General features: G+C 38.5%; 1 protein-coding gene across 1 annotated transcript; it reads left to right on the top strand.

The window, feature by feature from the left end:
* Positions 1 to 1891: 1891 nt before the first annotated feature.
* LOC116786478 (collagen alpha-4(VI) chain-like) lies at positions 1892 to 24461 on the top strand. Its single transcript, XM_032687109.1, has 17 exons — positions 1892 to 2012; positions 2517 to 2696; positions 4025 to 4117; positions 7686 to 8029; positions 11061 to 11139; positions 11717 to 11862; positions 11959 to 12051; positions 12218 to 12271; positions 13317 to 13343; positions 15692 to 15736; positions 15954 to 16007; positions 16245 to 16307; positions 17458 to 17523; positions 18687 to 18740; positions 19693 to 19728; positions 23868 to 23930; positions 24402 to 24461. Exons 1-17 carry the CDS (start codon positions 1892 to 1894, stop codon positions 24459 to 24461), a joined length of 1578 nt encoding a protein of 525 aa, XP_032543000.1.
* Positions 24462 to 24617: the final 156 nt, after the last annotated feature.

Raw genomic sequence — 24617 nt, 5'->3', positions numbered from 1 at the left:
TTTTCCTTTCAAATTGATGTGTGGGTAGGGAATTACAAGGCTAGAAGGGAATTTTAGAGGCATAACTACCATTAATCTTACACTGTGAATATCTTGCTTTTAGTTGAATTTTAGATCATGGTAAATATAGCTGTTTGAATCAGAACAAAGCATGTTTGTGAAAGCAGAGCAGTAAACAGTTCATTTTGGTTCTATGCTGTACATCAGTGTCAAAGTCTAACAGCTTTGCGTTCAAAGCCTGCATGTTAAAAGCTAACGGGAAAAAAAATATGAATTTAAAGTGCTGCTTTAAATTGCATACAGTTAGAAAGCCTTCATGTTGTAAATAAAATGCACTTACCCATTCCTCCACAATTAGAAACCTTTTTTTGAGGAAATTATGCTCTGTATTTCTCACTGTCTTTGGTTTTGATTTTTTTTTTCTAGGAAGGTTTTCAAAATGGATGGCTGGAAACCTCTTCTTCTTCTTCTCTGTGTTTCCACCTGCTCTGTAGATGCACAGGAGACTGGTAATACATTAAAGAAACGAATCTTCAAGTTGATAACAAAATTTTTTTTTTACATTTATGCCCAATGTCAGAGAGATGTGATGAATTGATGAAAATGTATTATAACTAGGGATAATGTGCTATGGTTTTATGAAACTTATATTTGTAACTACAATAGGAGAGTTGTCATAAAATGCAAAATTAAATGGAACAGCTCATTAAAATCTGGTTTTGTTCATGAATGCTGAGATTTCATATTTTCCAAAGCAACAAAAAACCTTTAGCAGTATGGCTGCTAAAAGCAAGATAAGTCACAGGATTTAGCAGTTCCATTTTGGTAGTCAGGTCTTCTGGAAGATGTGTTTAAGAAAGTGTTCTGTTCAGTTGCAGGACATTTTCTGCATGACTGTTGGTTTGAGGAAATAACAAGTGTTTCATCCATGCTGTACTAATGTCATATGCTTCTGGAAGGTGTGGAAACACATGAGTTTAACATTCACTACAAGGAAATGTGGTTAGTACTCTTCAAATTGATGTGACCTTGTTTTTTGCCCCTCAGAAAACAAATATTTATAATAGTAATGTATGTGTGCACAGTGGAGTTCAAAGTGCATGAGTAAGGTTTCCTTTGCTCACTTGACAGCAGGCAAACACATTCTTATGGTTGTGTTTCACATAAAGAAGTGTGTAATATGCATTTACTACAGACAAGTTCTGAGCAGGCTGTGAATGGAAATTGTGTTGTGGATTTCAGCACCTCTCCTTTTCCTGAGAATGGTGTTGCAGAAGGACGTGGTTTCTGACCCTCTGTATGATAAACAGAGGAAAATAAGGAAGTAGTGGTTGCTGAGAATTTAGTTGAAAAGGTTTTTTTGTAACAGGCCAATAGATCTTGGATTCTGAAAAGCAAATAGGATTCAAAATTGCTCTTCTATTAGATTATGCAACCTTTAGGAGAAGAGGAAAGTTACAACATACTTCTTCAGTCTGTAAAAAAACTTCTGTGACGGACAACATCTTCCTGGTGGATGAATTCTGGACTGCAGGGATAAAGAACTTCAAGATCATTCAAGATATCTTTTACACAATGGTCAATGGCTTTGATATTGGGCAAGACAAAATCTGTGTTGGTATAATTCAGTACAGTGATGTGACATACACTGAATTCTTGTTGAATATTTTCTGTAACAAGAATGATTCTTTACAGAAGATACAGAAATTATGTTACAAAGGAGGCACCAAAACTGGGCAGAGCCTCCATTTTATGCTAGAGAATCACTCTGTAGCAAGTGTTGATAGCCAAAAGGATGAAAGGGTTCCTCAAATTTATCTGGTGATTACAAGAAAAAGAGGCTGAAAATAATGTTCAAAACCCAGCCACAGCATTCAAAGATGCTGGCATCATGTACACCACAGGTCTGAAAGGATCTGCTTTGTCTGGGCTTCTAGAAATAGCTAGTGAGCCAGCTGATAAGCATACCTATGAAGTGGAAGAATCTGCTTCTCTGCAAGGACTCTCTCACAGTAAATCTACAGATGCTTTGTACTGTGTTAGAGGAGATAACTGGACTAGCCACCCAGGTTGCCCATGATATGGCCTGAAAGAGCTGTTGTCTTTCCAGGTTTATTTTTCTCTATCCATAGACTAAGTACATGCCCCTGAACAAAGCCAGAGAAGGAGCTATAGTAATGAATTCTTCTATCTGCCTTTTCTTGGGCAGTTAGCAGGAAAACCATGTTGGCAGATGTTGTCTCTTTAGTGGATACCTCAACGAGTATTGATCAGGAAAACTTTAACAAGGTGAAGAACTCCTCTCCACCTTGGTTTCAAGTTTTGATGTTGGCCTTGTTGCAAGGCCAAGTTGGACTGGCACAATACAGTGATGAGACTTAACAAGAACTCTTGATAATCAATATTTGAAAAGTGATGTTTTGGAGCAGATTGATAATTTACCGTAAAGGAGTGGAAAAACTTATGTAGGGAAAGCTCTGGGTTTTTTAACCCAGTGTATTTCACTCAACCTACAGAAAGCAAGGCTAAGGGCTTTGTTACACAGCTAGTGATTCTAATCACTGGTGGAGAATCCAGTCGTGAAGTTGAATTGCCTGTCAGGAAACTGAGGAACATTGGAAGCATTCTCCTCTATGTTGTTGGAACTGGTGTGCAGAATACAGCTCATCTTCAGCAAAGAGCCAGCAAACCTTTTGGTAGGTATCTGTGTAGTGCTGGTAGTTTTGATGACCTTCCAGATCTCTCCACAAGACTCTGGGGAAGCTTTTTCTTTGGTGCTGGTTTTGCTGTCATTTACATCACTGTTCTTGTCATGTAACACGACTGAAAACAATAGGGCTAATTTTGAGTTAGGTTGCAGTTCAGGCTGACCTCCCTTTTTATCACATTTCAATGCCTGCACTGAAGTCAGAGAGGTTTAACTGTTAAAAGAGGAAGGCAAGCTTGTGCTCAGTGCTCTCTGAAGCTGAGCCTTAATGTACTGTAAAGAAAATCAGGGTCAGATTCACAGATTCTGTGGTGTATATTTGGCTCCTCATTCAACATGTTTCTTTTAGAGTGATGCAGGGGAAAGGAAAAAAAAAATTCCCCCTTGGTTTTTTTAGAACAAGTAAACCTATGACAATATTTGGCTTCATCTCATTTTTAGAAAATGGATGTAATTGAACAGTTGAACAGGGAATTTTTTCTTGATTAAGCTATGCTTTTGGTAACTTTTAATTCCTCCAAAAACCTAGTTCATAAATTGGACATTCTAGGAGTTACAAAAATGAAGGGAAGTACTATTTTTCTGTTCAATACATTTGCTGAACAGCAAAATTTGCAGAACATGTATTTTCCCTGTTTCTTTAAGGACTGTTATTGTTGAATGGTGAAAGGGGGAGGGATATAAAAAGAGGTGAGAAATAAAAACTAAAATCAGAACAAAAAAATGGTGTTCAAAATAATAATGAATGTTTAAAAGGTAACGTAGTTACAATTTTAAATTTTTACCTTTTTTCTGGTTTTACAGAGTTCAGTGTGGGTACCTCCACTAGTTTTTCCTCAATGAAAAAGAAAAGTTAGGGGTTAGATGCTGTACTGGTAGTTGGTCACCTTTTTGCCACTGCTTTTAGCCTAAGTTTGCAGCAGTGTTGTGGCAGATCTTGTATTCCTGATGAAAGGATCAGAAAGCATATAAAAAACTTTTCTGTCACAAAGACCTTCATGATGGAAGTTGTGGACAACTTTGTTATTTCTAGGGACAAAGTAGTTGTTGGAGTAGTCCAGCACAGCCCAGAGCCCCACAAAGAATTTCCTTTTAATGAGTTCTACAGTGACACCACAATAAAGGAACGATCAACAGAATAAAGCAATTGCAGTCTGTTGTGGTTTATGGCAAAGGCCTGAGGCTTGTCCAGAGCCTTTTTCAGTGACTACTCTGCTGAGAGGGTAGAGGATGCAGCAATGGCTTTGAGTAGCAATGAGATCCATGTCTTTGAAGTGGCATAGGGATTATAAATTCCCTTTGAGCTGCTTTTAATAGCTGATGATGCAAGGGGAATGTTCACAGTGGAAAGCCTTGACGCACTGAAACCCATCGAAAGGAATATTGTCAATCAGGTCTGTCAGTCCAAATGTCTCCCTGACCAAGGTGAGTAAAAAACATTTTGTTGGGTGTATAATGGCTTTGTGCAGTCCCTGGTAAAAGTATCTGAGCTGGATGGACAGCAATCCAACTGTTTAACCAAAGAATACTTCCCATGTTACTCCGTTTGCAACTCACAACTTGCACCTTGCTTCATTCAAGAGCCACTACACTCTTTGCTATGGTAAATAGCTTCTGAGGTAAGACAGTACTTCACAACTAGCTTTCATATTCGTGGCTGCTCAGTGTCTGAGAGGAGCCAAAGCAGACATCCCCAGTGGGTATCTTAATCAAAAGAGGGAAACAGACAGTTCAGTGATATTTAAAGAAGAGCCTTCCAGAAACCTAACTTTGTCATCTACAGCTGACCATACTGCTTCATTGGGACTGTCAGCAGCAACTGTTGACAAAACTGAAGTCTTGCAGAGGCACTATGGAGAGGGGGCGTGAGGAAATCCATCCTTGGATATGTGGGAGGTATTGGCAAGATGTGAACAGCAAACCCACAGTAATGCTGAGATGCTACCCAAAAGCTTTTCCTAGATAAGAAACAGAAAGTGATATCTCTTACTACACCTTCTTGATGGCAAGAATGGCTTGGCTGCCACACAGCCTGAGAGGCTGCCACCCCCAAGGAAAATAAAGGTTCAGTATTGCCTTTGATTAAAATAACAACTTCTATCAGATGTCAGATGCTGGGTTTTTATCTGAGTTTATTCTGACATGGTGCTGCAGTATCAGTTGCCAGTACTGTGTATGGCCAGTCTTCGCGAACGAAGATTTGGGAAAGGTCTTTTACCCTTCGAGCCTGCCCAGTGGATTTTTTAGGTGAGACACAGTGTGCGCTGAGCTGAGCCCACCCTTTAATCCTGAGGTTCATCTGCCGGGGCCGAGCAAGCTTGGACAGCGGCAGTGAGGTCCTCAGGATGTAGGTTTGTTTAGAGTGACCTTCTCTTAGATGGATGGCCTTACAGGGCTGACGAGCTCCATCTGCCCGGGGGACTCCTCTGACCGGGAACCGAACCCGGGTCGCGGCAGTGAAAGCGCCGCATCCTAACCACTAGACCACCAGGGGGCCAGTTATGTAGTTAGATAACACTGTAGATGCATTTAAGTAGCAAAAAGAAAAATGGAGTGAATGACAAATCAAAAAAGCTGGTCTCTTCCTCTGCTGATGGTGAGGGGGACCTGCTGTGGTGTAAGTGCATGGCATTGATTGGACATAGCAGGAAGAGACTTCTGGAGTGTTTTTTCTCTCTGTACTCGTGCTTACAGGGACTGTGACTGTCTTTTAAAGTTCCTTGTCTTCCCTGTGTTTTCACCGTGTAGGTGATATTTTACATGTATTGGATGTGTGCTTTTCATTCTCTTTGTTATGCCATAAAGCTGATCCAACCCCGTTCTCCAGGTTTCATTCCCCTAGTGACCAGAAACTTACTGTGAGAAAGGAGTGCTGGGATGACCACTCTGCTTGTCTAAGGCTTTTTGTAAGAACAGCTGAGCCTCTCCTGTACCCTAAGCTAGTAAGATCTTAAACATTGCAAAACTGGCTAGTGTTTGCTGGAGTGCTGGGGGGCCAAAATGAAAGGCTGAGCCTTCCTTCCTAAAGACAGAAGTGACTCTGTGTGAATTATGTCTGCTCAGGTGGTTTGCAGAGAGGAGGGCAGCCAGACCTGATTCAGTATGAGCTCTGCACCCCCACTCACCCTTTTTCCCATCAAGAGCTGAGCAGACCCCCAGATGAAAAGGCATCCCTCATTTCCTGAAAGTAGAGAGAGGGAGAGAGCTACTGTGGAAATGGAGTGCACTACAATGAAAAAGCCTGACCGTGGCTGATGCAGGAGCACCTCCTGGTGTTTCACAGCCAGAGAACAGAGAGATTTAACAGGAGATACAGCAGTAAAGTTTATGTATATACAGGCACACTTGTTTAGAGAGAGAGAGAGAAGTTGAGGACAGCATATTGGCTTTGATCTCAGTGATGCGTGTATTTATTACTAAGTTCTGCATAAATTTGTCTCATAGAACAAAGATCAACTTTCTGTGAAGACTGTTTTATCTTGTACTCTCATCTGTATTCTTATGTTCACTGACCTTGCCTGAAATAAAACTATTAAGTCTCCATTCTCCAGTCACATTCCCATAAAATGACAGATTTTTCAATTTAAAAAAAAACACATTTGAGGTACAGCATGTCAACACGGGAAAAAGATACCTTTGCAGCAGTAAGACGGAGAAGTTTAACAATATGGATGTTTGTAGGAGAACAGGTGATTAGAAAAAGAGGTTGGCGACCCAGAGGTGTTTACTCCTGAAAACAAATCGAGATTATCAAGAGAGTATAGAGCACATACCAGAAGCTGTTTTACACATTCTCGTCCATGTTTGTATGTATAGATATATTTAACTGTTTGTCTTGTTTTGGACTAAACAGATAAGGTATAGCTTTTTGATGTTGCTCTGAGGCCTGAATGTCAGATATTTTAGCCATAAAGACTCATTCAGTGTGACCTTTTGCATTTAAAAATTCTCATGCTGCTTTCCAGCAGATCATGCCCTCTAGGGGGCACTTTGTACCACAGGTGAAAATACTGAAATGTAACGATGGTCACTTTGAGGTGAAATTATTTCTAGATGTATTTGGTTAAAGAACTGAACACATTCATCTTTTTCATGAGAGAGGGAAAACTCAGAAAACTTGGAATAATGGTCTGTAGGAACTAGCCCAGACTAGCAAACCAATACTGAAAACAACCTTGTGATTGCTAAGTGTTTCAGAGGCAATGAGTGAAGAAGGAAAAAAATTAGGTAGAGTGCTGTTTTACAGCTAAAATTGCTCGCCTCTGACTTCCTTGCAGAAGTACAACAATGAATATTAATGCATCTAGGAGCACAGCATAAAAAACAACATGAGAAATGAATAATCAAGAAGAAAAAAGCCATGTAGTTTAGCTGTTTAGTGAGGGCAAGGTGACTCGGGAGAGGGAAGGAATAAACCACATCACAGTATTTACTGTTATTATAAGGAGCTATACAAGCAATTCCTCACCTTACAGCAGCTGTTTTTCACAGTGGTTATATAACATTGCATGTAGGCAATGCTGCCTCTTTCTCTCATGTTTTTTTTTTGGTATGTTGTTCTACATTTGTATGTATCACCTGGTCTTGTGACAAAGTGACAGACCACAGTCAGCCATCAAGCTTCCTATTGCAATTGGAATATATATTGCATGTTCTCGGTAGCAAAGCTCACAGGAACATTTTCAAGATTAGGCCTTTTGATGATATTTGACAGAACAATGACATGTTTTGCAGTTTGAGTATGTGCAGATGTCCAATAATGTGGTTCTTACTATTTTCAAGTTCACATGGTCCCACTGAAACCTGTGGGATGATGGTATTTTATGATTATGGAAAACCTATCTCACTGATTCTGACTTCTGGTTTTAAATCTACCATATTGAATTTTGTTCCACTGCCATGATTCTGGAAAAAAACCCCCAAGATCACAAATAGTGTATGTTTGTAGTTTCCTGTTTCTTATATATTTTTTTTTCAGATTGCAACATAGATCTTTCTATAGCAGTTGATGCTTCAAGGCGCATGCAACCAGAACCCACAGTGCTCCTGAAACAGAGATTGCAAGCATTCCTCCCCAGACTTTTACTCCAGATGAAATCATTACCAAATACCAGCTGTAAAGCTCCAGTCAACATTAGATTCAAGTTTCAAGTATTGACACAGACCAAACAATTAATCTTTGACTCTGGTTTTGAAGACTACAATGAAGAGATCATCCAGAAGTTCTTAGATGCACAGGCCACTGTGGATACCTACCTGAATACAGATTTCTTGCAGGCACTTGAGGAGAAGTTCTTTAATGTGACCTCTGCTGAAGTTAAGGTAACTTAATGGTATGAGCATATATGTTGGAAAGAAGTTACACAGTTTGATGTTTACAGTTCCTGATGCTGAGTACTCCAGGGAGACAAAAATGTTGTTCGAGAATATGTGAATTTAATAAACAGAATCACAGAATGGTAGAGATTAGAAGGAACCTCTGGAAGTCACCTTGTCCAACCCCCCTGCTCAAGAAGGATCAGCTAGAACAGGCTGCCCAGGACCATGTCCAGATGGCTTTTGTGTATCTCCAAGAATGGAGACTCCTCAACCTCTCCAGGCAACCTGTGCCAGTGCTCAGTCACCCATGTAATAAAAAGTCTTATCTTATTTTTGTATAGAACCTCCTGTTTTTCACTGACCTGATATAAATACGTATTTTAATTCCAGCTTCCTAGGCGCTCCTGCAGTGAGATGGTACCCAGAACATTTGTCTTAATAATATGATGACAACTATTTGTACAGATAACCTTCTTATATCTACCATGTTTGTACTTTGTACTTTGAGTAGTGGAAAGTTGTTATCTTTTAGGAATTCCTAATCCTGATGCTATATCTCTGTCCAGAACAGCGACAGCTCTAAGCAGAAGTCACAGAAAAAGGTCATCCGAGAAATTTGTTTACAGAGGTTTATTCATGTCATTAACTTATCAAATAATTTCCAGTTACAAAGCCGAGTTCTACTTAAGGGTAACTGATGATAAGGAAAATCTGCATAGATGCAGTTTATTCATCCATCTTGAAGTGAAGAGAAAAGTATAAAGCTTCATTTAATCTCTTCTGACATGAGTGGGGAGTCTTTCAACTTGGGTTCAAGAAATTTAGCTCTCATTGCAGTGTTTCAGGGTCAGTGCCCTGACAATTTATTCTTAATAAGGCTCTAACGCAGTAAAGCACTGAGCATGTCCTGTAGTAGCTGTTGAATATTATCACTTACTAAGGTCTTCATGCAATAGGACCTTCTTACTGAAGAAGGACCTTGCAAAATACATAAGGGGTTTCCTCTTTCAGCCTTATTTTAACTTTTATAAAATGTTAATTTTAATATCATGTGGAATGAGAAAGCCAAATTACAGATTTCCCTCCTTTCAGATGAAAGTTGGTATTCCATTTTTTACAGCATTTGCATAGGTGTGGCTTATCAGTTTAGGCTGTAATTTGCTGCATATTTAATAGCATTTTTTTCCAAAGATCTCTTAAAATGTCTGAATGGGGAAGATGACCACATAAGATTTTGCTTCTTATGAGCCTCAGAGAGAGAACTTGTTTGACATACCAGTAAAAAGCAGTGCTTTTTTCCTCCTAATTGCCAATTATGAACGTTAGAGTCAAACAAGGCTTCTTTCTGCTTATGCATTATTACTAGAAATAAAAATGCTGCATATCTCAGGACTTTACCAATGGATTAATATTTCTTTCTGATACTGTTTATGTGCAAATTGAAAAAAGAAGACTTTAGAATGCAAATCAAATCACAATTTAATTTCCCTAGGATCCTGAGCAATAACATGCTTGTTCTGTAATGATTATTAGTTATAAACCTCATCGGGGACAGGAATTTGCTGTTGTTTGCATTTCTTCTTTTCTTTATTATTTGTTTGTTTTGCACCAAAAGAGTTGGATATGATTCCAGCATTTTTTGACAAAACAATAATAACACCACAATAAAGAAAAATAAAACAAAACAATAAAGAAAAGCTTTGTAAACATATGTTTACATATACTTACATATAATGGGTGCACTGACACCCCATATTCCCTGCTCCCCAAGTTTTTAAAATGAAAAGATTATAGAAAAAAAATCATCAAGCCCAGGCCTACAGTGTCGTTCCTGACAGTCTGTGATTGTTTAACCCTCCATGGTCCAGCTCTCCTATTTATCACAATTTGCTTGAGCAGATGTAGAGTCAATATCAGTGCCTCCATATGGGATGTTTGGGAACACCATCAAAACCAGTGAGCTCTGCCTGTTCTTAAATTCTTGTCTCCTTGCTGCTTTAGCACAGAATTGGAATGTTTGGTGTGGTAGTCACTTTCTTTGTCTCTGTCACCTGCAGAAAAATTTATCTTAACAGGAGCAAAAGGCTTTGCATTGGTCAAAGCTGTGTCTTGTATAGGGAATGTAAAATATGAAGAATAGGAGGGAAGAAGCTCTAGCTGTGCTTGTCCATTTGTTGGTCAGAGAGTATAGGAGGACTTGAAGTCATTACCACTGGGGACAGGAGACAGTTTATCTGTGCAGCTTCTTTCTGGGAAAACTAATTGACTGGATGAGTGGGTCCTGAGAAGACTTCTGCTCGTTAGAAGAGGGAAGGGGAGGAGAAAAATAGGAAGAGACTGGTAGCTCAGAGGAGAATTGTAGAAAACTATGCTATCCTCCATTATAGAAGAGGTTTAACTATAGGTCTTTGGCCTGAAAAGGTGGAAATGTAGCCAGTACAAATGATTAGCATCCGTAGGTGAGCCAAGCCTTATGCCTTAACAAGATAAAATATGGCAGAGAGTGGAGCAGGATGATGTACTGCCTTTGTGGAAAGGGCAAGGCAACATAAGCATCTGTGGGGTGGAAGGATTGGACCTAGAGAGGAAGGATTGGACCTACACTTCCTGGTGTGGCTCAGTGACAGCCAGCTGGAGCTACTCTTGCAGAAAGGGGAAAATTTGTTTGCTCTAAGTTCTTTTCCACATTCACATAATGGAGAACTCTTCAGACATCAGAAAAAGTTTTTCAGCGGATAAGTCACAGCAGCATTGGCCTTCCTGGCATGCTAAAAACATGACAGACATAATAGCCATGCTACGAACTGTTCACCAAGACAAATCCCTCAACTTCAAGTGCTGTCAGGGAGAACAGACTTTTGTGTTCTGTTCTCCTTGCTCCTCAGCACTTTTTTCCCCCACACATTTCAGATTTACGCAGTGAAGTGGAATTTGACCACCTCGTAGCCAGTTTTCAATGCAAACTGTACTTTTTACAATGACTGAACTTTCAGTCCCTTCACAATTGACTTGGCATTACTCCCTTTCCTGACAGGTTCTATTAGTATTTTCAGATGGGCTGGATGATTCGCTGGAAGATCTCAGGAAAGCATCTGACTCACTTCGCTTTAAAGGTATTACAGTATGATGATGTTAATGCTCCAGCCTCCTACTACCCAAGGCCCAGTGCATTGCTCCCCCACTGCAAATTTTCCACATAATGTTGCCTCTCCACTCTAACATGGCATTCCTCAGGAGTCCCTGAGAGAGTGTTTGCTTCTCCATGTGAACGAAGGTACATGACTTGTCACTGTTAGTCAGATGAGGGCAGAAAAACACACATGGGTGTGCTGAGGTTCTAGTTTCTGGGATCCAGCTTCAACAGCTGATGTGACTCAGGACAACCCCCTCTCACTGATGAGTACAGCACCAGAGATTAGGCATAACTCAGACTTCTGCAGTGCAAAACACTAATGTTTGGGCACTGAGTAGCAATCTGGTCTGACAACTGGGGAGAGAAGTTAATTGGAAAATTACTGGTCTGGATTTTTCTTTTACACATTGTTCTCAATAAGTTGATTTCTTTGAACATACTCTGTTGAAGCCGTGAAGTGTAAGTCTTCTAGAGAATTGCTGTTACTTAAAAATATATTGGTGGTTAAATAGTATATTTCAGGCATTCATTAATTAAGATCTGTGCTTATATTGAAGGTCTTGATGCACTCCTATTAGTTGGCCTGGACAATACACAGAACTTGACTGAATTTTGGGAGATAGAGTTTGGCAGAGGGTTTGGATACAACGAACCTCTGAGTGTTGGGTTTGCAGAGATTGCAAGCATCTTGCAGAGAAACCTTGTAAGTCCTTCTGTGATAAAAACAAATGGGAGAGAAAAATCAGTCTTTGCTTTATGATTAATATACATAAATGAAATGTTTCCTGTCGTTTTTCAGGATACTGTTGCAGAAAGGAAATGTTGTAAGGTTATTTGTAAATGCCTTGGAGAAAATGGTGATCATGGTGTCCGGGGAAGTCCAGGAAGGAAGGTAGAAGGTCTAACATAGACATTACAGAAGAATTGCTTTATTTTTCAAAGTGCTTCTGTTTTTTGCAATATTTCTGAGCATGCATGCTTGTGCCCATGACCTTAACTGTTAGGATAGTGTGCTTGGAGGACAATGCTACTTATCTTTTAAATTCTTATTTTTTCAGGGAAATACGGGTTACAGAGGATCTCCTGGCCATCCTGGTGAGGAAGGTGGGGTTGTAAGTAAACATATTTCTTCCTGCTGTTATGCTGACAGTTGGTGCCTGAGCCTGTCTGCGCTTACTCACTGAGAATTCACCAGTGCTAACCTAAAATGTGTTTAAGCAACATGTATCTGCAGGTAAATATACAGATTTGATTCTCTGTGCTTCTGCACATCACGATAGTTAGTAATTGAGTTAAAACAACAACCCATCAAAAGTGAGTTAGTTATTCAGTTAAAAAAAACTACCTTCAAGTACAAGGATTTCTGTCGGAGGTTGGTATCACAGTCTGAAACATGGCATGATAGCGAGAGCACAGAACCAGGTGCAACTCAAATTAGTGATTGACTGCTCTTTTATGGTCACTATGAAAATTTCCAGGTCACTTGCACTTGTGTCCTTAGCACAGTGAATGGTGATAGAATTCTGTCTTGCTTTAGTCTTATGTGATGAATTAACAGGTAACCATCACTGTATGGATGAGACTGAACATTTTGTTTTGTTTCTCAGGGGGAGAGAGGCCCAGCTGGTTTCACTGGGACTCAAGGAGACAGGGGTTGTCCAGGTGCTAGAGGCCATAAGGCAAGTATGTGACTGTGAAATATTTCCTAATTTTGTGTCCCACAAACCTGTTTTCTGTACTGGGGACAAATCCAGGGGCTGTCTTACTGAAGCATGGGTAGAGAGCAAGACCCAGCTGTAAGAATGGCAGACAGTGTTTGCTGTCTCATTTTGAGAGGTATTTTGAGTAATTGAAGCATGGTCAAACAGCTAAGGATGTTGCTGTCTAAGCAACTTGATAGTGACTTTTTCACCAACTGCTCCAGACTGGCCTTTGTTAAAGTTATAAAGCTTTATGGAACAAGAATGAAAATGAGGGCTGTACTGTCTCCCCACAGGAAAGGGGTAAATCCCATAAGCGGCAGTAGAGGGTTTTAGGGTAGGAACTTACTGATATGGAGCCCAGAATGCCCATGCACAGCAACCTATGGTGCCCTGCTTTTCAAGTTCAATAAAAGTACTTTCACCAAATTTCATCTGTGTTTATTTTTAATTTAAGGGGGGCAGAGGCTACAGAGGAAATCAGGTAAGTGTGTTCATGTGTGATCAATTTTCTTTGAGAACAGTGTTCTGCTACCTTTAAAGTTCATGTTACCTTGTAAGAAAATATCAGCAAAGAAGGAAAACAGTGTAAAAGCTTCAGAGCATTTAATGTACTTTTGCTATGGTTGTCTAAGTATGAATTTAAGATACCTATCACATTGATCAAAATAAGCAGTCATAATTTTATTTTTATATGGTTGCAGTCGTAGTTGATTTATTCTAATTGACGGGGATTTATTTACTGATTAATTTGATAATCTGTTAGGGTAGTAATTCTGGTCAGGTGAATCTCATATTCTAATTGTTGAGGAAGCAGAATAGAGGGGGAAAAAAGATTGTGAATAATATTTATTGTGGGTTTGGACAGCATTTTCACTAGATCATTGTTGATACTATTGACATTATTCAATATCCAGACTTCTCTTCATGCTGTTCTTGTCATCCACTATTATTGCAAGTCTCTTGTTTAACCTTTTAAACATACCTGTTCATCAAAGAGATATTGTCACAAGTTCATTAATAAAATGTGAAGCCTGGAAGACAGTGATTATAATGGCAATATTAGTTACCAAGCTACAGTAATTGAAATGGCATTAACTTGAATTGAATGCTTTTACACAAAGCCACTTTCTAAAAAAGGCTTGGGAGCCTCAAAGACTCAGAAGATATTTGTCTCCAAAACTGAGGTGAGAAAGTTGAGTGTGTTTCTGATACCTCAGCTCTATTTAAAGTACTGCTCCGTATTAACTTTTTAGTCTTCTCACGTGTTTCTCTTTCCTTTTCCATTTTCTTCTCTGTTCTCTGAAGTAATTTATCCTCCTTTAAATATCTGAAACAACTGAGTATAGAAGAGGGAGAGTGCTTGCTGATGATTTTGATTTGTCCAAGTTGAATAGTGGAGTAGAAATTACCAGGTTGCACAAACCCTACTGAAATCCAATATGTGACATTGTGTCATTATATCCACTAATTTGATTTTAACTAAAAATATGAATCTTTCAACATGTAAAAAATTCTGCCAACTTAGTAAGGTTGAAGCAGTTTATCGAAGTCTGCAAGGCATTTTAGCATAGCTATTTGGAGAAAAAAGGCAATACTGAGTATTTAATACTTTGAAGTTTGGCTCAGGTTTTCTGAGGTAGAAAATGAGTGATGAAAAAATAACACAAATAAAAATCATGATTGCTGACTTAGTGCTCATAATTTTTCCGGAATACTTATTTAGAAATTCTTGTTTGTGACATATTAGTCTAATCAAAATGTACAGCCAGCTGTTTTTTCTTGTTGTACATACAGAATTGTTAAAAGAAATTCTCTCTCATGAACTTCAACTAGGTGGTTTTGCAAAGTCAATTTAGCATCAAAACCTATGAAGCAATTGTATCTGTGGTCTCTCTCACAGTGAGAGTCCTGATGGTTTTAGCTTGTGCCAATTCCAGTGATTGGTTGAATGTCATTTCAGCTTTCAGAGTAGTGGTCTCTGCTAATTTAATTTACATCGGGTTAATTCCTTCATTTTTATCCTAGTAAAGAAAGATGGAAGAAGCTTATTTGGTCAGGTCTGAAACATTGTGAAGCATGCATAAACAAATAAGGTTATCACAGTTATAAGTCTGTTTAGATGCCTCACGCAAGTTAACGTTGCAAATTCCTTAAAGAAGGAATGGATGCTTTGTGGGAAAATGTCTTCCATAAACAGTTGCAATATGGGGAATCATTTTTGCAGACAAAGGCAGAAGACAAGCAATGTGTGTTTGAAAAGGAAGATGACTGCTATTTTTGTAGCAAGCACCACAATGCTGAAAGAGTTATGAAGTTTAACAACTCCTAAAGTCTAAGATCAGTCTTCAGTAATTTTTTTAATCATGCTTATTCTTTCTGGCTTTTCAATACACTGTTCACAGTATAAAGCTATGTAAAAAAAAAGCACAATACAAACACATGATGTTTGACATCAAAATTAAAAAGTTATCAGCATGATAGATCAAATACTAGTAGTTACAGTTTGAAATATATTGAAGTATTGAAGATGCTGCAGTTGAAAAAAGATTTGAAAATAAAAAGAAGGAAAAGCAGAATTTAAATACTGATAAAAATCTATAGTTTTAATAACTGTTGTTCTTATAAACTGTTCTTAACAAATAATTGTTTAAGATGTTCTTAATTTGTCAAAATATTAATTGTTAATTCCAATTTATAATTATTATTCCTAATTATTCTTGCTAACCATTGAAAACAACTAACCTTATTCAAGTTTAAAAAGGTAGGCTGAACCTTGCTCAGAGACAAGTGGACTGACGCTGAAAGGAGGTTTTTTGCTTATTGCTACAGGGTGAATATGGTGAGAGTGGATTCGATGGCACTGATGGAGAGCAGGTAATCATTACATGTGCAGTGTTACTAAAGACACCTACCTCAGGGTTCAAAAGTACAAGTTTTATGGCTTTAATCCTGAACAGAAATTCCATTGTTACGTGTTTAGAATTGCATATCTGATTGAAGTGGGATTCTGCCAGATAAACCCTGATAACCACATTTATCAGAAAGAACAAACATTATTTTTTTCTTCTTTTTTCCACTTTTGTGAGTCTAGGGAGAATGGGGATTTCCTGGACCTTCTGGAGAGAAAGGCAACAGAGGAAAATGGGTGAAGTACCCTTTACAGTAATGTTTGGATTTTATGGAAACATCTTTCCAAAGCGTAATGCTGTCTGTAATTCCTGTGAGTTGTGTTTCATAGCTGCGTAATATGATGTGACTCCTGCTGTAAATCAGTGTAGCTCCACTGACTTCAACAAATCTGTATTCTCTTATCTGGGTTCCTCTATGACAGATACTATTTATACTTGTACCTGAATTGTTTATGCTCTTTTTATGAATTTAGGGCAGAAAAGGCCCTAGAGGAGAACCAGGTGAACGAGGAGAATCTGGTCTAAGAGGAGATTATGTAAGTGTATTCCTTTTTTTTTGTTGTGTTGCACTGATTTGTGCCTGGATTTTGTGATGGTGACGTCTGAAATTTATATGATTTGAAGAGCTTTTCACAGTGCTAGATAAGCAGTACTCTGCAAGAAGCATGGCATATTCCCGGAGTCCTAAACTCTTTAGATGTAGATGGACTGATGTGTTTTGATATGTTGCTTGGAAGCAGGTGTTTAAACCTCAGGTCTCCTGCTTGTTCCTTGCATTTTTGGTTTGTTTGTTGGTTTGTTTGTTACTGTGGACAACATAACTTCTTTTGGAGCTACTTATCACAGAATCATAGAATGGTTTTGGTTGAAAGGAATCTTAAAGATCATCTAGTTCCACAACCCCTGCCATGGGCAGGGACACTTCCCACTAGACCAGAAGGTTTAATGAAAAGACCAAGTGGACTAGACCGGTCTTCCTGGTGGTTCCCATCCTAAAGAGGAATTTGAGATCACTTGAAAACCCTGAGCACTAACTCTTGGTTAGCAGTTTATAATGATGCAAAGGTAAGTTACTTCTTCATGCTCACATTTTTTCCTTGCATGCTCCAGAGCTCTATATGAACACACTTCCTGAGGACTGAAATTTCAGTGGAGACACAACACTTCTTGTATCACAGCTTTGTCTTCTCACATATATTTCGAAGATTTTGTTCCAAACATTCAAATATAGTGTTGACTCCTGACTTCTAATGATTATATTAAAAGAAAACTAAAATCCAGGTGTCATGGTAATTTGCCTCTTTGAGAGATCAGGATTTCACCTGTGTCTAGCATTAAGTGGCTAAATGGAATTCCACTGTAGTGTAACCCCCCATCTGAAACTCACAGACAAGATATGATCTTAATTAACTATACCAAATCAACCAGAACAGCTTCACATTTTCAAGGTTTAATTTCTTGCCCATTAGTAATTTTGCCTTTAATCTCTTCGGAAAACAACTTTGTGGACTTTGCAGAGCTTCCTATGTAGTGTTCTTACAAGCATCTTCATTTAAAAAAGCCTTTTCATTTCTAGTTGTCTGCAACACAAATCTAATTAATATTATTTGTGTATCCTGCCTCTATAATCAAAGCAATAAAGGTGGCATCGCTGAAAATGCTGAGCTTTCCATTTAACTTTTCCAGGGAGATCCTGGGGCTGACAATAGTGTTAGTGGTCCTAAAGGTGAAAAAGGAAGCCTAGCACCGCAGGTAAGCAAGTAGTTCTATAATTATGGAGAGAGGATTTGCATAATTGCTAAATTGTATTGGCTGTCCAGTGACCAAGAAGCTCTTTTTTTGTCGTGTGTGTGTGTGTGTGTGTGTTTTTTGTTTGTTTGCTTTGTATTTTGCCTCTAGTGTTTGTCTGCAGCATAGAAATCTTTGAGAAGTGTGTGATACAGTATAAAAGAAAAAAATAATTAAAAAGGTTTACAAAGACTGTGGAAATATTCTCATAATATAGACCTGAGGGAAGATATGGACTAGAATATATTATTCTACCACAAATTTACATCAGCCACCTGAGAGGCTTCTAGTAATGGGTTATAAGGATACTGTTAAAAATCATGCTGGTAAAAATGCATTGGGTATCAACAGACTATATGCATTTTGCTATGGAACTGCTATTTCTCAGGATGGTGGGTAAACACCATTTTGACCTGTATCAAGAATATAAGAGCTGGATTATGTGCTTATGTAGCAATGTCTGAGTTTTTAAGAGGTCTTTGAAGAATACTGAAGAAAAGAAACATAACAGAAAAGCACAGCCCATTTCTCTATTGCACTTTATTTGGAAAGAATAAGCAAAGATGATAAGTAGTTGGACAGTAGTATATAAATGATGGTGGATGAAAGCTTAAGAGGGTGAGAACTAGCAACATGTGAGAAAAATCCACTATTTTAGAAGATTAATCCTATCAGAATAAGTAGGGTTTTGTGCATGTGCTTGGACATGTGTGTGCATATGTCTATGTAGAGTGTGATGGAAGCAGTAGAAAAACTGTGAGGGTTAATTTTTGGAGAATAATTGGGTTTTGATGACTTGTTTAAAGCAGATCTCATCAAACTTTCTCATCTCAAGTCCAACCGAAAAGCTGAAGTCAACAAAAATTATTTCATTCAAGAAGCCTTGACGGAGTATCAGCTGTTAATAACTGATGGATTGGAAGTCCAAAGCAAGCATGATCTGTCTGGTTTATAATTTTGATTGCAAATTATTTGCAGAAAGCAGGGGTCAATATTTAGCATGACACAACTGATTGCGATGAAAATACTTAAAAGAAGAAACAAAGAAGTAATGTATGAAGAAGAATGTGCAAGTACAAGAAAGAGGCAAGGATGTTTAAAGAGCTTGGTCATATTTTGTTTTTCAGGGAGATCCAGGCCCACGTGGACTCCAAGGAGAGCAGGGTGATGCTGGCCCTGATGTAAGAATAGTAACAAATATGGGGTGAAGTTACTGTTAAAAAAAGATACAATGGGATTCCTTTGAGAAAACCCCTTTTTTCTCTTCTTCCTGTTATCCCACACTTCAAACTCCTGCAAGGAGAGGGAACAAAAATCTTCTAATATTTTCCTAGTGAAACATACTTGGCTTAAAATTTAGTAGCTTGTGTTCATTGAAATGTTTTGTATTCTTTAAGATCAGGAATTTGCTGTCCTGTGAATTTTAGGTCTGATTCATGCGAAGTCACAAGCCTTAAACTCAATGCAACCTTTTCTATGAGCCTTAATTGCTTTTTAATTTCACTGTAGGTAAATCTACCTCTTCTTCCTCCCCATGACTACAAGTTTTGTATGCCTGTTCAAGCATATATATAAATACACTGGCAGCTAAGCTGCTCTTTTTTGTTCACTGGAGACTGGAAATTATGAGGGCACCTCTTCTTGTCTGTCAGAATGGTGCTTGATGCTAAAGTCTGGAATGATGATCACTCCTCAGTCAGGCTACAGAAACATCCTAAAGGCTTCTGGTGATAGGAGGTTGAACAGTAACATTCACTAGTGCTGCTGAGCAATGTGCAGCAGAAAGTGGTGCAAACCTCTTAGCTCAGAGGGAGAGAAGAGGGCTTTTGTTCCATTGATTTTAGCCAAAGGGCAGCTGACTGGGAAGATGTTTTCCAGAATTTTGTTGAAATGTCTTCCCTCTGCACTCACTAAGGATCTAAAGCCTTCTTTCTTTTTTGTAAGGCTTACTAGCATAATAATTTCTGTCCCAAACCCACTCTTTTTTTACCTTAAATCTTTCTTTTGGAATAATCTCTGCTTTCTATAAGCTGCCTTTGATTTGACAGTATATATAATGTACTTTATTATAAGCCATTGTTTCACATGTTGCTCAGTGTTCTGAATGTAATCTCTCATGCTACTCCTTCCTAGGGTGCAGCAGGTCGAAGAGGCCCTCCAGGTATAAAGGTGAGTGGTTGATGCTGCTGCTACCCATTTGTATGCAGCTACATGTCCAGCCTCAGTGTTTGCTCCTCTTAAAGGAAAAGCTTCATTGTGATCCAAGACACAAGTGCTTAAAATCAAAAGTCTATCTCAAGCCAGGGCAGCCTTTGGATCTCAGGTGGATGTACTAGAGGCCATCCTGACTTGACGGATTTAGAATTGGAAAAGAGTTTTCATCAAAATAAAAGGACAGCTACTGTTGTTATTAGGGCAGATGTGGGAAAGTAAGTAGAGAAGAGACTCACTAAAGATGACAGGAATATGTGGTCAGGCTGCAAAGTCTGACAGTTTATTCCTCCTTTGCTGCATGCACACAGATATATGCATGATGCACACACACAGCACAGATAAAATTAAGGCAATGATGCTTTGCTAAAAATAGATGTAACAGTGTTAGCTGGAGCTCTGAAAATTGACTCAAAGCATATAAACTGATCAAGGTTTTGGAAAGAATTTAATTTCCAAAGCCAATATCTAAAAGAACGTAGTGTAGTTTGAATGCTGGTTTAGGATGTAAGGAATAGGTCAAGCCCAGTGCATGCTGATTGATCGTTCCAGGAAGATCCTCTGGTGGAAAATGTCCATCATTGTTAGATGGTAGCCCTGGTTTTCCTAGATCTATACCCCACAGAGTCTGGATCTCAATAAACTTTACGGAGATGTACTTGGTAAAGGCATCACTGCCATTCTCTTAAGCGATGATTCAGGTAGTGTTCTTGGAAAAGAAACCTTGTTTGTCTCTGGGTATAAATTACAAAATACAGTTATCAAAGCACATCTAAAATCAGCTATATTCAAGAGTGGGTTAGTGCAAGTAAAAATTCTAGGAATTCTCAAGTATAGGTTATATGATCATTTCAGGAAACATTGCTTTAGCACAAGTGATTCCCATTTGACTCAGTCTCTCTGAAGTTTCGAGATAAGGGAGACAGTATATGCCTTGGTATAGCATTTCCCTTCTATCTTAGTGCATATAAACCCAGGGAAACATTACAATTTCATGTATGACACTGTCAGACCAGCAGGATGGAATATGTCTCAAAGTCCTGCCTTGTGTTGGAGTCTAGGGAATGGGCAGAATTGTAGGTTCTGAATAAATGTGCAAACTAGCATTTTGAGTAGAGTTTGTTCTATGCAACTCTTCACTCACAAACATGGTCAGGGCAAAATTTGGACCAGCTTTCCCCATCTTCTTTCCAAGTCATACTCATACAATACCAGTGCAGTCATAGTATCAAAGAGGAGACAGGATGAAGTGCAAACACCCAAGCAGCAATTCTTTCCAAGTCCTTGCCAAAGCCCTGTTTCCTTTATCCAGGTTCGCAATATGAAGTGTTTGGCCTGTACAAAACATGCTGTTAGAGGACAGCCAGTAAAAGTTTGATAAGTTTGCTCAATTTCTCAGGTTTTTAATTGTTGATGCAGTATGTAAATTGAAGTTCTTCCTGTGTTCTTAATTTGGCAAAAGGTTAATGATTTTTCATGAAGCTTCTGCGTGAATTGAGTGGGGGTTTTTTTGCATCAGCAACAAGCATTTAAAGTGAAGACGAAGTGTGAAATGTTAATAAATAATACTGAGAATAACCAGAGCGATGCAATATAGAACATAAATTTCAGCAAAGGAAAAAGCCTACTGGGAGGGCACAGTGACTTTTATGGCAGGAATATTTCTTCAGCAGCACAGTGTTTGATTTGCCTCTGATTTCTGGGCTTCCTGTCCCTCTCCTGTCGGGAGGAGCAGTTTTGCTGTACCTTTATTACTCTCTTCCTATGTGCTGCAGCCAGGTAACACAGGGTTTTTACATTTAAAGTGGTTCAAATTAATATTTCACTGGGAAATGACAATCAGAAGTGAGAGTCCTGTAAGTTCCCTAAACTACAGTCCTGTCACATCCCAGCTTTTTTAATATACATGCATGCCTTGTGCCAAAACCCTTGTCCCCACCTGGTTTCTCAAAGTCATGATTTAGATTTCACTTTGAGAATCCAGAATTTTCACTGTCTGAGGTATTGCAGGTAGGAATAGACTGGAATATTCTGATACTGTCTGCCAGTAACAGAGAAAGCACCAAGCTTTGGCTACAGGGATCAGAGTAACTTGAAAGAATATGAGCATTTTATAGTTCCTGTTTCCTATTTCTATCTCAGAAATTATTTATAGGGTTTATGAAGACATTTTAGATTAAAATATTGAAGAATATTCATCAAACCTGCCTCTTAATTATTCCAATTCTTGCCTAAACACTCAGAAATCCATTTCTTAGGTAATTATGAAACTTCGTGCACTTTCTCCCCCCCTTTTGATTGCTGCTTAACTCTAAAAATATTTGTTTGTGTTTTTCTGTCAGGTACCAGCAGAAAAAAATAGTCCAAGTAACAGGATTACTGAGGGTAACAGGACAAAACTGGAGTCTCTGAAAATGGAATTGTGCCTTGTTGTTGTTGCACTAAAGCACAAGAATGCTGATGAGGTTAGAAAATAAAATGTTCAGCTTGTTTAGTAAAATCACAGAGTGCAGAATTCATTGAACCTTTAGAGCCAACCCTCGTCATCTCCCTGGGAGCCCCCTCACCCAGTGATGAGGCCACCCTTTTGTGATGTGGTGCCGAACAAGAGAAATGACTGAACCTCACAGCAACAAGAAACCGCCAAACTGTTTTCATTTAAGTACCTGATGATCAGCTTTGACTTCTAAAAGTATAACAAAAACCACATTTGTATGGGTAGGTAGGCATTGAAAAGCTAGGCACCAACTCATAGTTAGAACACAGCTTCTGTAAATATCCTTCATTGAAGAGGTGTAAAAGATGAATGGCAGAGAGAATTGCACACTTCTGTCTTCCACGTCTCCCTGAGAAACTAGAAGGAACAGTAGACCCTGCAATATGACAGTGGCATCCATAAGAGTGGTATTTGTCACAGACAAGAAGAACATGCTGTCTGTGTGCTGAAAACAACAAAATATTGAAGATAGAAGGGAGAATAAACTAAAGGAAGGTATGAAAGAGTGGAAAAGTTGGGGGGAAGAAAACAGAACGAGCACTTTTCTGGGTTTGATTCAAAGTAAATTTAAGTAGGTGAAAACTTTCTATTTGTTTTGGATTCTAGTAGAGTATGTCTAAGAAATGTATCCATCTTCATTAGAGTCAAAACAATTTTTGTGGAAATCTTTTCCTATTTAATTTTTTTACATCTGGCAATAACGTATACTTACTGATGTTCTGTTTTACATTATGGTTACTCTGGCTATAAATTAATTTTGTTCTTTGTTTTTTGCTTTTTCTTTTTTTTTCCCCTGTTGTTATCTTTCATTTCATTCATGGGATGGAGAAAGGAAGTTCAGCCTTTTAAATGCAGTTTTACTCAGGAGATTCTTTCCAGAACCATCTGGTTCCCAAGAATCTTCAGACATATATTTATGATTTCTTCAGTGAAAGGGGATCTGCAAGGCCTGGAATATCTTGGTGCTAGTTGTCACCATTTTACTCAATCCAGCAGAGAGTGAATATTTCTTATGGATGTCAGCTAAACTGACTCATCCTCAGATGGCAGGTTTATATGGAGATGGGAGCTGAAAAAGTTTTTTATCCATGATGCGGTATTTGACTTGCCTCACTGAATAACCAAGGTGAAAGATGTGGAGTATAAAAACCTCTAATTCTAGTACGATAATGAAGTTGTGGTTTCCCCTCAGAGTCGTTCTTCGTGGGTAAGGGGGAAGAGGACCTGCCCTTGTGGTCCTGGCTTTATAACTTCTCATGGTTTTTACAGGGGACAAGGACAAGGACAAGGGTAATACAGGAGTAGTGCTGAGACCTGGTGTAAAATGTATTCAGGAAAATGCAAAGCAAATAGAACTGACCTCTTGTACTGCAACTTTTATAATCATCACACACCCTAAACAACAAGAAAAAAAGCTACTGAAGTCTTTTACTTCTACTTTCTTCAACAGGAATCTGAAGCTGCTTGAAAGCTGTTTGGGAGCATTGAAAAACATTCTATCAACTATGTACAGATATGAAATTATTATCTTTTGATGTACAGATGACAGGTGCTAATTTGTTTGGGTTTGTTGTTGTTTTCTTGGGTTTTGTTCTGGCAGGGTGAGCAAGGAGATCTGGGAGAAGCAGGTTACCTGGGTGAGACTGGAATTCCAGGCCCACAGGTAACTAATACAACTTCTGTTTTTATTTTAGCTGTGAAGAAGATGAATTGTCAGTCTTGATATTTTGTTTTTCTTTTGGAAAACTTGGTTAACTTCAACTTATGAATCTTATGAGTAAGAAATCTTCCTTGGTAAATTTCTTCTGTAACCCTGAAGAATTAAATGTGGCAAGTTATGTGGATGCAGCTTCTAGTGAAATTAAAAGAAGAAAATGAATAGCAAAATTAAGTAATTTAGCCAACACATCTACAACTTAAAGGATATTATCAAGCATATAGCTTCAAAATTAATTCATTAGAAATTGTATAAAATCTGTTGCATTGACAAAATCAACGTGAAAAGCTTTGTGTGTTAAAAATTTGCTAGGTGGAGTAATTTTGAAGAGAATTTTCATGGTAGACTGTTTATAGTAGCTTCCAGTTTTAAGATGCTCTTAGATCCTCTAAAGATGCTTTTAACTTTATGTTTTAGGATCTGGAGAAAGTGTGCCTAGTTCATAGTGGGCTGCTTATGGCTCCCTTGATATCTTAGACACCTCAGTGAATCTCTGAATCAGACTGTTGGGCAGTGACCATCTCAGCTGCTTCACACAGGAAAATCCCGACAACCAGACAGCCAGAAGTTTCACCTGTACATTAAGGCTCACAAAACAGGCACTTGTATTCTGATCATTGCAGGAATCTGATC

The sequence above is a fragment of the Chiroxiphia lanceolata genome, chromosome 1 (genome assembly GCF_009829145.1).
Source record: "Chiroxiphia lanceolata isolate bChiLan1 chromosome 1, bChiLan1.pri, whole genome shotgun sequence".
In the NCBI taxonomy this organism is placed as follows: Eukaryota; Metazoa; Chordata; class Aves; order Passeriformes; family Pipridae; genus Chiroxiphia; species Chiroxiphia lanceolata.
This window is presented reverse-complemented; position numbering and strand designations above follow the sequence as displayed.